Here is a 14,105-nt window from a genome sequence, read left to right on the forward strand (position 1 = left end):
ATGATCACTAGATTGTTGGTTCAATTCCTTAACTGGATGGTGCATTGTGGTCTTGAGCAAATCACTTCATTTCACATTGCTCCAGTCCCTGCTTTCAATCAGACTAGCAGCGTGGCATCATTTGAAGACTAAAACAATGCAAAAGTGCATTGTGACTAGTGATGTGTAACAACATCTGATAGCCTGGTCAATTACGAAATTAGAGCCAGTACTGAAAGTTACAGCATTTCACATAGAAATATGTCTATGGAAATAATGTGATCGAAGATAGAAAAAAAAAGAGTAGTGAGTGTATATGCATATTTCAGGAGTTCTTGCTCTTTCTTCAGTGCCACATCCACACCATTAACTCCCATAATTCTATTAACTGGAATTATTTTATGAAACTTTGATTTCTAGCATAAAACAGCCTTAGAAACACGCTGAAATGATCAAAATAACATTTTAAATAGAAATAAGCGAGATATTGCACATACTTGTACGTATATATGCATATACTCATTTATTATTTGTTTTACACACATATATATATATATATATATATGGCTTGGCTGTGTAGTTATGAAGTTTGCTTTCGAGTTCATGTTCCACTAGATTATTTACATTATTTACATTTGATGGATATTTGTCCTCATCTTGTTTGTTAACATGTTTCGGCTGATATACCCTCCAGCCTTCATCAGGTGTCTTGAGGAAATTTCGAACCTGCGTTCTCATCCCTAACGTATTTTTCGATGCTGTTATTATTATTCAGGTCAGTGTCTGGAATCGACTTTCACACAGATAAAATTTATTCTTTAAATGTTTTGAGTGAAACTTGGGTCTGTTAGAATGAGTGAAATTTCAACAAATAAATACTGGAGACAATTTGATCTACTAAATCCTTCAAACAGTACCCCAGCTTGGCTACACTCCAATAACTGAAACAAATCAAAGAATAAAAGAGTATGGGAGAATTCAATGTTGTATATCATACAGTTTGTGTTTAAAAGTGATCATATGTGTAGGCATGGCTATGTGGTAAGAAGCTTGCTTCCCAACCACATGGTTCCAGGTTCAGACCCACCACATGATCGAATAAGTCCTGGGGTTGATTTCTTTGACTAAAAGGCAGTCTTCAGCATGGCCGCAGTCAAACAACTGAAACAAATAAAAGAATATAATACCCAAATTTTCAGATGACAATATCCAATATCAAACTACCTTTATATTATTTTTAGTAGGGAGAGGTGATTTTAATTGTTATTTCTAGCAAGTTAAGTGACCCATAGAGGGTCCCAGTTCGTAATGTTGATTGTTGGTGGGACAGATGTGTAGTAACGCTGTGCGCATGCGTAGTCTCATGCATGCATGGAATTCAACAACCAAGCTTTTCCGCTTTGATCTGTCTCTTTCTTGCTGGCCAGCGATTGAGCAAGGACGTGTTTAGCTGTCTCTCTCCATCTTTCGAATTTACGCTAGACAGCTCGCTCACATCTACACACCAACGTCCCAACAACCATGCTCACACACACAGAAGACGTCTCAACAAACAAGAGCTAAAGATGTATATATTCCACCTTGAATAAATGTTGTTTGTGTTGATAGTCCGGAGTTCAGCGTTCCGTTAATTTCTAATTTAATATAGGAAAGTCAGGTGTACATCTAATGACGTATAACCTACTTTCCTATAAAGTGGTGACCCCAATGTGATTCAAACACGCAGCCCGCTGAGCTACAATAACCCACTTTCCTATAAAGTGGTGACCCCGACTAAGAAACAAGCGTGGCCATGGATTCTGGGCTACCAACCTATAACTGGTGTACCCGACTAAAGAACAATTGCGGCCATGGAGACTGAACTACCAAGCAACGAACGCCACCAACATCTCCAACCATAGTCAACACGACTTACTATGTACACCAAACTAAACCACCGCGGCAAATCTCTCTCTTTGATTCTGTTAGGTGACTTAGCTTCACCACGATAATAAAAAGACAAGAATTACAGCCTGTGATACTTCCAATTGTGTACTCAAGAACTTGGTATAAAACTCTCACGTGTACTGACTTTCTATCTGCTGTAATATCTCACATACATATAGACGGCCTGTCTTTTATTATGTTCTTATATGTCGCATTCACACTCTCACATACACATACATCTTTTATGCCACACTAAATATCTCTTGTTATTCATTTCATACGGTTGTGTTTATCATCTTCCATTCGTCACATGCGAACAATTTCATCTTGGGTTACAAAATTTTCTTCAAGGTTTTTGCTAATGGCCGCACAGAGATTTGTCTGTCGACCATCTGTTAAAGCGCACCTCTTCAAACACCATCACCAAGCAGCCTTTTCGCCACCAGCTTCGTTCAACCAAGATTACCACCGCAACGACAACAACTACTACTACCAACTACAAGCATTCCCCCGACGTCGCCAAGTTTCAACAGGACATCATTACCACCACACATACAGAACACAGCTATATTACAGTTCCTGCGCCGACGTCTTCACCATCAATGTACTGTCTACCACAATGTCGTGCGCCAACAACCCCACCACCAGGGACACACCATATAAACACACTCGGTTTTATCTTCACTGTGGAGTGGAATTTATCCACTCACGCACAACAGTCAGAGCTAGCCGACTTGGATATTTAGTACCAGGTAACCGGTCGCAATCTCGCATTGATGCTCAACTATAGCTCTGCCAACTGACCACGACTTCCTGAGTACAGACATTCTAAATCAACTTGTGTAACTCTTATACGAACTGGATTTTTTCGTCTCTACAGACACTTATAATATGTTCTGTTTTTTCTCACACACACACATGTGCACTCATACATTTTCTTTCCTTTCAGTAAAAACAAACACTCAGACTTTCACATTCCGTGATTCCAGTTCCTGGACAGTAGTCATCACGATTTGTTTTATCATTGTCTCATTTGTTTTTTACTAGGTGGCATTTACTGCCCATATTGCATGTTTTTCTTTCATTCCTTCAATTTGTACATTGCATGCATGTATTACACGAGTGTACATTTCATTTCTTTCATTTTTCTTTGTGTGTGTTTGTGCTACATCTTGTGGGTGGTTTTCAGTGGCCATCCTGCCTCAGGCGTTCCAACAGAATTTTATTTTATATTATTGTGCGTTCCGCACTGGCAAGGGAGCCCTGTAGTAACGCTGTGCGCATGCGTGGAATTCAACAACCAAGCTTTTCCGCTTTGATCTGTCTCTTTCTTGCTGGCCAGCGATTGGGCAAGGACGTGTTTAATCGCTTTCGTGACGGATCCGGCGCCTTTCGTGGAAGCTTTCGCCCGCTTCTTAGGACCGACTGACCCGTGCTCGACCGCCGTTGGATCTTTCGAACTTACGCTAGACAGCTCGCTCACATCTACATATCAACGTCCCAACAACCATGCTCACACACACAGAGGACGTCTCAACAAACAAAAGCTAAAGATGTATATATTCCACCTTGAACAAATGTTGTTTGTGTTGATAGTCTGGAGTTCAGCATTCCGTTAATTTCTAATTTAATATAGGAAAGTCAGGTGTACATCTAATGATGTATAACCTACTTTCCTATAGATGCAATATATATTGTAATATTAGACTACGATTCTAGAACTGAGAAAGAAATCGCTATCTATTAAAGGGAGGTAATTTCGTATCTTCATACCAAATGTTGCTTAAAAATAGTGTAGCATCAGTTTGTTTCAGTTAATTTTGAAAATAATGAATTTAACAAAATAATTCTCAGAAGACAATAGCCACTATCAAACTTCTTTTATATTATTTTTAGGAGGATGGTGGTGATTTTAATTGTTATTTCTAGCAAGTCAAGTGACCTCAAAGAGGGTCCCAGTTCGTAATACTGATTGCTGGTGGTACGGAAGCAATACACAGTGTAATATTATAACTACGACTCTAGAACTATGGCAAAGAAATCGTTAACTATTAAAGGGAGGTAATTTCACATTCTCATGCTAAGTGTTACTTAAACGCTCACTTCACAACCTTCCGCATGCAAGGACAGCGCAGCCATGGCAAGAAGCTTGTTGCAGGTTCAGTTCCACTGTGTTGCACCTTGCCAAGGTGTCTTCTACTATAACTGACCAAAAGCTGTTCATATATCTTTTGTCTTTTAACTTGCTCCAGTCATTTGATCGCGGCCATGATGGGGCACTATTGATGTGCGTGTGGTTATACTAATCTCCTTGTCTTGGCATCTCAGGATAGTTATAAACGAGAGCCAGTGGCGTGCATGCTGTGTCCTTCATTTTCAGTCTTCTGTAAGAGGAGGTGCGTGGCTTAGTGTTGATGTTGTAAGAGTGTGGTTTTGATTCCTCGACCAGGTGATACATTGTGTTCTTAAGTAAGACACTTGATTTCATTGTTCCAGTCCACTCAGCTGGCAAAAGTGAGTAATGTTGTGATGTCAGGTGGGAATTTATGCCATGGAAACCAGCCCTTATGAGTCAGCATGACTCAAGAAGGTCATCTTTACCTTCAACTTAATCTTTAGTAAAATTATCTGACTTGGAACCAGGTGAGAGTTGGTAATACGAAGGGTGTCTGACAGTAAAAATCAGTCTCAAAAAATTCTAACTAATCCATGCAACTATGGAAAAGGAAACGTGGCATCTTGGGCAAATGTCTTCTACTATAGCCTCGAGTGGGTCTGGTAGACGGAAACTGAAAGAAGCCCGTCGTATATATGTGTGTGGGTCTGTGTTTGTCCCCCCAGCATTGCTTGACAAACAATGCTGGTATATGTCCCCGTCACTTAGCGGTTCGGCAAAAAGTGTCCGATAGAATAAGTACTAGGCTTACAAAGAATAAGTCCCAGGGTCAATTTGCTCGACTAAAGGCGGTGCTCCAGCATGGCCGCAGTCAAATGACTGAAACAAGTAAAAGAGAGTTAGAACAAGGACGTACCATTCCAGTCAACACTGATATATCAAGAAAAGCATTTGACTCCATCACCTGTTATCCAAACACATTAAAAATTTTCAAACTTAACTTACGAAACACAGAATACTAACTAACAAGGATAAGCAGTGTACACAAGCATTTTCAAAATTTGCCGTCTTCTGCCCATGTACCACAAGGATCCATCCCTAAAGATGAAAAAAGTACCAAACCAGAATGGTTTGAAGTGAGGAATCATTATCTTGGACAGCCTCCCTAATGGTATCTATTCCAAATTTTTGTGTTCTGAAATGCAGTTCAGGTGACTTCAGCTGAGTCCACTGTTGCAAAGCAGTTGAACCAAGTCTCCAGTTTCTTTTGCCAGACTCAGAAACTCTTAAGGGTTACACACACACACATAGAAACAACACTTTCCTATTTGATCTAAACTCAAAACATATATAATTTTAGGGAAAAGAACCAAGTTTCATGAACTCATCGATGAAAATCCACTGTCACATATGGAAAAATTAATAAGTAAACTTGGTTCTTTTCCCTAAAACTATATATTTATATTCTATACTGTGAAACTTAATTTAATTTTAATAAATTGAATTTAATTGAGTTTTTACCTGTAAATTTGGATTTTTATCCCTAATATTATTATTATAAAACATAATATATATAAACCCAAGCAGCTACACACATAAGAAAATAAAAACAGACACTGTACATCTTATTTAAACATTTATTTGTGGCTATGAAACAAACTTATGCTTTAATAGCAAACTTTCTGATTTTCCACAACATACGTTTCTTAGCCTGCCTGTGTGTCATCAAAGATTTCTCTTTCTTTGTCAACTCCCGCCGCATGGCACGAGTCTTTTTGGGACGCAGATCCTTAGGCTTAAATTTCTTGTTACGGTAAAATTTACGCAAATTCTCTTTCTGGGTCTGGTTGATGACTGTCAATACTCGGGCAATAGATTTACGAACAACACGGCTATAAGAAAACGAAAAGAACATTTTAAAGTGACTCGGCCAAATCAAATAATAACAGCCATTAATTCATTTATAACATAAACTATGATGCCGATTCCTTTGCCATCAAAAAACCTGATGTGTTTTGATAGGATGCAACCCATCCAAGAAAAATTCACATTGACAAAATATCAAGGGACATTTTGTGATTTTACCCTTATAAAACGTAATTTCATTCTTTTATATATTTTATTACTAAGGAAATTTACACCAACATATAAAAAGATGGAACATCATCATCATCATCATCGTTTAACGTCCGCTTTCCATGCTAGCATGGGTTGGACGATTTGACTGAGGACTGGTGAAACCGGATGGCAACACCAGGCTCCAGTCTGATTTGGCAGAGTTTCTACAGCTGGATGCCCTTCCTAACGCCAACCACTCAGAGAGTAACATTGTTTTGTTAATTTGGTTTATTTCAAAAGAAGCTAAGAAACTATACAATGATTTCTATTTTCTATATTATTTTGCCATAGCTTGCGAAGACTTATTGGGGCAAGCGAAAGCGAAATCGTGATGGCACCTGTGCCCAGCGTCGCCTTTCTGGCACTTGTGCCCGTGACACATGTAAGGATTTTCGAGCGAGATCGTTGCCAGTGCCCTTGGACTGGCTCTTGTGCGGGTGGCACATAAAATACACCATTTTGAGTGTGGCCGTTGCCAGTACCGCCTGACTGGTCTTCATGCGGGTGACACGTAAAAGCACCCACTACACTCTTTGAGTGGTTGGCGTTAGGAAGGGCATCCAACTGTAGAAACTCTGCCAAATCAGATTGGAGCCTGGTGTTGCCATCCGGTTTCACCAGTCCTCAGTCAAATCGTCCAACCCATGCTAGCATGGAAAGCGGACGTTAAACGATGATGATGTAAATTCATGAAATCAGGAGCCATTACAGTATATCATATCATCACCCCTATTTTGTACTGCCAACCAATTAAACTCTCCCATGTGCCACTTCCGATTGACAGCCATCTCGCATTCACTACATTCATCTCCTCCGATTGACAGCCATCTCGCATTCACTACATTCATCTCCTTTAACACCATTTCTATTGTTACCTATCTAACCCCCCTCCCCATCATACCCTCGCAACTATTACCCACCATTCCTAAATCTTCCATCTCCACATCATCATCTGGGACACTTATTACAACCATCTCTATTTCTTCAGGTACAACCTACACATAATAATAGTGTAGTACTGAATTTCCTTCACAGCAATAAGCCTTTTCAGCAATCCACATAAAATCATCCCCTTTTCAGTCAAGGAACAGGAGAAAAAAATGGAGTTACTTTTGGGCAAGTTTCTTTGACTAAATCATTGGGTTGACCAATGCTTTCCAAGTGAAACTGGCAGATAGAAACCACACAAATGCTTGTTGCATGGGTTTTCCTAACCTAACTTTTTGCAGCTGTTTGAGCAAAACTGTGGCATTTACATTGCCAATAAATATGTTCCGTAGCTCAGAAAACAGGTATGGTTTAGCAACAGAAAGAGCATCCAGCAGTAGAATATTGCCTCAGTAAATTTTACTCTATCCCATGCCAGCTTAAGAGAAAATAAATATAAAAAACGATGCAGGTAAGTAAAAATTAAATTTATGCCAATAGATGGAGCAATTGAGGCCAAACTAATACTTCGTCCTAAATTTAAAAGAAATTAGGGAAAAACCTTTTAAAATATACTTTATGAAAAATTATATCGCGAGGTCAAGGTTGTTGCCGGCGCCGCTGGACTGGCTCCTGTGCAGGTAGCATGTAAAAAACACCATTTTGAGCGTGGCTGTTGCCAGTACCTTGTGACTGACCTTCGTGCCGGTGGCACGTAAAAGCACCCACTACACTCTTGGAGTGGTTGGCGTTAGGAAGGGCATCTAACTGTAGAAACTCTGCCAAATCAGATTGGAGCCTGGTGTAGCCATCTGGTCTACCAGTCCTCAGTCAAATCCGTCCAACCTATGCTAGCATGGAAAGTGGACATTAACTAACGACGAATCCAACAGTATGGTATGAAACCAGTCAAAATTGAATTTTCTGGCTCATACAATTTTAATGAGAATAAACCTAGCATAATATGTATGTTTAACCATGAACATGTATTGCAGGCAAAATGTGTTCACAACTAATTCCGTGACTGACCATCATGGGTAGAACGTGAAATAAATTCAAGGCATAACCAAAACCTATGAAAAGGGATAATAAAATCTAGACTGATGCTAATCCTGACAACCACCAGTAAGCAACATCGTCTCATAACCAGTTAAAGCCGCATGGCAACTGCAGCAGCAATATTTTCACTCAGATGATTCTAAAAATCTGACTGCATCACATGCTTTTCAGGTGGATTGTCACTGTGCATACTGACTGAAATTGGAGACAGTTCTAGTTATACATCTCATGTAGGTGTTATGTTTGTCACTAAAACTTTTCCTTTTTGGTGTATTTGATTTGAGAAAAAGGAATTTAGTTCTCTTAATTGTGAAGCACAAATGAAAAGCAGAAGCAAGAGAACAGATTTTTGTTTATTCGTTTTAGTTCCAAATTTGTCATCTATTGAATGTGATAAAACTGCAATAGTTGAAGAGAGATGTTAATTAAAGACTCCAGTCATCCCATTCTCCCGGACAAAAACTAATTATTTTGAGAAAGGAAATAGCTTAATTTGGTGCTAAGTTTCTGTATCTTTAAAAATTCTTAGGTACATCTATATCAAATACTCTGGAAAATAACTAAAATATTTCAAGATTTAATTCCCAGATGTCCACTGGCATCTGAAAGAACTTGCTATGTAAGATCCCACAATGTTTTCTCTCTGTACTGGAAAGTATTAATTGATTAAAAATTTGAAGTCAAAACAACAAAATATTGGTCTCAAATTTTTGGTACAGGATCAGCAAGTTGGGGTGGGGGCTAAGTTGACTACATTGACTGCAGAGCTTAACTGGTATTTATTTTATTGACTCTGAAAGAATAAAAGGCAAAGACAAACCTCAATGGAATATGAACTCAGAACATAAAGATGGGCGAAATGTCACTAAGCATATACCCTGGCATGCTAACAATTCTGCTAGCTCACTGACTTAGGAAAGAAAAGCAAATTCTAGCATACTTACATCTTGGATAACTTTGAAGCTTGTCCACCGGTCACTTTGGCAACTCTGAGGTGAGCAAGTTCCTGTAAAATCACAGTGCAATTTCAACATCAGCCATATGGAGTCATACATTGAGGCATGTAAAACAAAACTACAAAGAGATTATATAACTTAGCAGCAAGAAATAGATTTAAAATCTTAGTCTGAACCCTTTTGTTACCATACTTCTGTTGAAATGCACCGATTTTGTTACAATTTGGAAAATAACGCAGAATTAACTAAAATATCTGTCATTATTAAGCCAGTGTTTGGAGCCAAAATTAATTTTACATTCGATGAAAGGTTATAATTTAGATCAATTTAGCATTAGGTTTACTCTGAAATGCAACGCTTATCTATCCACACTGAATTAATCATGTATTGTCTTGTAGCTTTGAAGTTCCAATGATGTGATTGTTTATTTTTCACAATGACATTATTAGATAAGTGTGAGAAGTTGTACATAGCCAGTCTGAATATACCACATGCAGAATGTTTGGGCCAGACATGGCTGGTTTAACTATTAAAGGGTTAAAACATGAAGTTTGTATCATAGAACTAGTGGCAGGCTCAAGAAGTTTGGTGTCAAAAGGAGTTAGTATACTTTTATACCTTACAATCACATAAAACAATGAAAAACAAAACTGATAGGCAAGATTTAAATGATTTTTATGTTTTAAAGCTATCATCATTATTCAAATGCCTGCTCTCTGCTCAGCAATAGCTCAGGCTGTCAGAGGCCCAGTCAAGATTTATTATTATTTTCTTTTCGGGTTACTGCCAACTCAGATAAGCCAAAGGACCAAATCTCACTTGTACATTCCATCTTTAGAACATACTGCAAGAAAATCAACCATTGTGCAAAAATTCAGAATAGTTTATCATTCAGATAATTGTCAAATGTAATGCTTATCTATTCACTGTTTTGAAAAGAAATCAGAAGCCCATAAGCTACTTATTTACATTAAGAAATCACCCAGAACACATCTGGTTGAGCCACGAGGCATTTATCAGCAGAGTTTTACATTTACGGCACAAAACCTCAAATATTGACAGCAAATGAGATATTCCTAGCATGTTAGGGGATAAAATTTGCTGGCACTGTCATGCTATTAGCTGTCAGAAGTGAAAGTGCTCACTGCTAGTGAAGTATCTGCCTGTTGCTGGCTTGTCGATTCTTTGGCTACTGACAGCTAATACCATGACTGGCCGGAGCGAGCTATATGTCTGTCTCTCTCTCTCTATTACTCGAAAGTTATTGGAACAAATTTGACACCTATATCCATGCGTTTGAAAACACAACAGAGTATAAGGGTACTCGCGTCCGCGCTAGCTAGTCGTGAGTGGTCGATCCTATTATTTTTAAACTTCAAACTTCATTTGTTTTCTATTTTGATAAATTCTCTCTGTTGAAAATTATATTCTTATATTTTGAATAATTTGCAATTTCAGGAAATATGTTTTTATATTAAATTTGTGTTTTCTAATAAGGTGGACGAGTGATAGATAGATATCAGTAAGTAAGTAAGTAAGCCAATAGCTCGCTCCGGCCAGTCATGGTATTAGCTGTCAGTAGCCAAAGAATCCACAGGCCAGCAACAGGCATGCAGGCAGACAGACAGATACTTCACTAGCAGTGAGCACTTTCACTTCTGACAGCTAATAGCATGACAGTGCCAATTTGCTTGCTTTTGGGATGTCTTCATGCATGCTTCCTTTCCTTCTTTCTCGGGTCACACCAACACATAAGGATCGGTTTCCATCTGGGCGGAACACTGGTCTGTCGCAGGATTACTCATTTTTGCCAGCTGAGTGGACTGGAGCAATGTGAAATGAAGTGTTTTGCTCAAGAACACAGCACGTCACCTGGTCCAGGGATTGAAACCACAATCTTATGATCATGAGTCTGACACCCTAACCACTAAGTCATGCAACACTACTGTGGGCAAGAGTCTGCTACCATAGTCTCGGACTGACCAGAAACTGAAAGAAGCCTAACTGCATCTCCTTGTCTTGGAGACATTACCATCATCGTGCGATTCATGTGAACGAGTGTTAGTTATACAAGCAATGTCATTACTTCCAATATTCTGCAAGAACATGTCTGGCCATGGGGAGATATTACCCCAGTAGGAAAAAGGTGTTTGAGACAGGATGGGCATCTAGCCAGAGAAAATCTGCCTCAGCAACCCTCTGAGCCAAGCAAGCATGGAAAAGTGGACAAAAACAATGTTATATAATTTAGTATGTACGTGTAAAAAAAATACATGGGGCTATAAATTTTAATTGCCATACATACTATAAACGACAGCATGAGCGTAATAATGATAAAAAAAAAGAAGCCCAACTTGTTAACTTCCCCTGTGTGATGGCCTCATCTGTGTTGCGAATTTGAAAGAGTACTTGTCAATATGAGGGAATTGCATGGTTTTCACATGATTTAGCAGAAATAAAATCCTATCCAAAGGTTTAATAGCACAAGGTCAAATAATACAAACTTGTTTCCTGCTACCTTCACGAATTCAGATAACTAATTTATACTAAGCACTCCACTGCCTCTGCAAATTTCCAAAAGCTGCCAAATATATACTTACATTTTTAAGTTCCTTGACTTGTGTCAACAACTCCTCTTTCCTCTTGCCTCGGAGATCTTTAGCTTTAACTTTAGTCTGCAAGAAGAACATTGAACAAGTGACAACACCTATACTGCAAGTAAATTATTATATATTCTATCATGCTGAGGAATCAAAAACCATACCAATCAATCTGCTTCCAATTAGGTAAGAAATTCCAGCAATATTGAAGTTTCATCTCAAGCTTACTGAGAGAAAGAACAATGCAAGTAAAAATTTATCAACCTACGTGCATTCCCCCTGGTTTTGTGTACACATTTGTTAAAACTAACAAAGAATTCATTTGCACAAACATATATATAGTTAAAATTTACAGAAAAAGAAAGACGAAAACAGGTGAGGGAACAACAAGCAGATATATTCGTCTAATGCTCGGGAAGAATGGGAAAGCCTTTGAGTTTCCGAACCTACACCCAACAGAGATGATTTAGCGGTTGCAAACCCATTTTTCTATTAGCTGAAGGAACTTGGAGATCAAATAGCTTCCAAGATAGAAAAAGAAGATAACCCATATCATAGGAAATATTGTACAGTTGAGTACCCTTCCTAACGCCAACCACTCCGAGAGTGTAGCGGGTGCTTTTACGTGTCACCGGCACGAAGGCCAGTTACGAGGTACTGGCAACGGTCACGCTCAAAATGGTGGTTTTTTACGCTCCACCTGCACAGGAGCCAGCCCAGCGGCACTGGCAACGACCTCGCTCGAATGACTTTTCACGTGCCAGTAAGGCGGCGCTGGTAACGATCCCGCTCGAACGATGGTGTCTTCACGATTTCGCTTGCCCCATATTACAATTGTTCAAAAAAATACTTTACATAATTCGGCCTGGCATTATAAGCAAATTTGGCGGATTCTAGGGCGGAGACGGACTATATGTAATCTGAACCCCCCTGCCAAAAAATTGTTTGAAAAATTTCAACCCCCCCCCGCCACCAAGCAGGCTATTTACATGCTAGAAATAACAGCCAAATCTCACAGAACTAGTGTTATGGGTTAGGTTTACCCTGTGGATCTATATAAAAACCGGGAGGGGGGAATCGAAATTTTGAAATTGAGATTAAAAAATTTTTTTTTTTCAGAATTGGAATCTCCAAAGCCTAAAACGTGGGATTCCGTAAAAAGAATAAATAAATAAGGGGGGAAAGGTTCAGATTACATGTAGTCCATCTGGACCGAAAATCGACCCCAGGATTTATTCTTTGGAAGCCTAGTACTTATTCTATCGGTCTCTTTTGCCGAACCGCATCGGTTGTCAAGCGATGTTGGGTGGGGGGAACAAACACACACATATATATATATAGACATATATACGACGGGCTTCTTTCAGTTTCCGTCTACCAAATTCACTCAAAAGGCTTTGGTCGGCCCGAGGCTATAGTAGAAGACACGTACCCAAGGTGCCACGCAGTGGGACTGAACCCAGAACCATGTGGTTGGTAGGCAAGCTACTTACCACACAACCACAACTCCATTGTTAAAAATTTGTGCAAAATAAAGGCGAATTAACCCTTTTGAAAAAATTGCCCGCAACAAAATCGACATAATATACAATTAAATTTAACAAGAAATCAACTCAGAAAAAAATAGGAATGTGTAAAAAGAATTATTATTCCAAAGTAGTAAAGTATGGGTTGCAATATATTTGAGTAAAAATGGTAAATGAAGAAACATGGAATAAGCAGGTGCACGATATTGAGCTTTGAATAAATAAATCTAAATATATTATAGATGTTAATTCAGGATTTATTCATGAAATAACTATACTAACAGAAGAAACGTAATTCTTTTTTAAAGATCAAATTATAAGCATGGTTAACGTGGTGGATACATGGAATATATTACCATAAAAATAAGAGTGAAATATTCATGTTTCATAATAAAAAAGAACACAATTAATGCCTATAATAATGAAAGAATACCTAGAGCAGATTTAAGTAAATAAACTGTAATATTAATGTGAAGATTAACAGAGATAAATTATTGGTAAAAAATAAAACTCACCATCTTTGAATTGGTCTAATCCCTAAAAGGAAGTTACAATATTTTTTACTGTGAACCTTACCTCACTTCCGGTTTTATTAACTCCAGTACAATTGTGATCAGCAATATCTTTTATTTAATATAAATGTGAATAAAAATAAATAAATTGATAAATAAAATAATTGTAATATATTTGACAGAAAAAAACATTAAATTGAAAATATTTTTGATTTTAATTTTTTGTTTCATTTACCGGAACAATAACGAGAAATGTATTTTTTTTAATATAATCTTATTTTCATATCATTTTTGCCGTACTAAAGTTGTCATAATTTTTCACCAAATATTTAAACAAATTTAATTCAGTGTAACTTTTAAATTATATTTATCTCAGATAAATCTAA

At 38.1% G+C, this 14,105-nt stretch overlaps 1 protein-coding gene across 1 annotated transcript; it reads right to left on the reverse strand.

Moving 5' to 3' along the window:
- Positions 1 to 5,644: 5,644 nt before the first annotated feature.
- LOC106878171 (large ribosomal subunit protein uL29) lies at positions 5,645 to 13,848 on the reverse strand. The gene is made up of 4 exons (XM_014927313.3): positions 13,723 to 13,848; positions 11,682 to 11,756; positions 9,070 to 9,131; positions 5,645 to 5,913 (listed from the first exon to the last, which is right to left on the reverse strand). Exons 1-4 carry the CDS (start codon positions 13,723 to 13,725, stop codon positions 5,682 to 5,684), a joined length of 372 nt encoding a protein of 123 aa, XP_014782799.1. The 5' UTR covers positions 13,726 to 13,848; the 3' UTR covers positions 5,645 to 5,681.
- Between the last annotated feature and the right edge of the window lie 257 nt (positions 13,849 to 14,105).

The sequence above is a fragment of the Octopus bimaculoides genome, chromosome 8, assembly GCF_046866305.1.
Source record: "Octopus bimaculoides isolate indiv1 chromosome 8, ASM4686630v1, whole genome shotgun sequence".
In the NCBI taxonomy this organism is placed as follows: domain Eukaryota; kingdom Metazoa; phylum Mollusca; class Cephalopoda; order Octopoda; family Octopodidae; genus Octopus; species Octopus bimaculoides.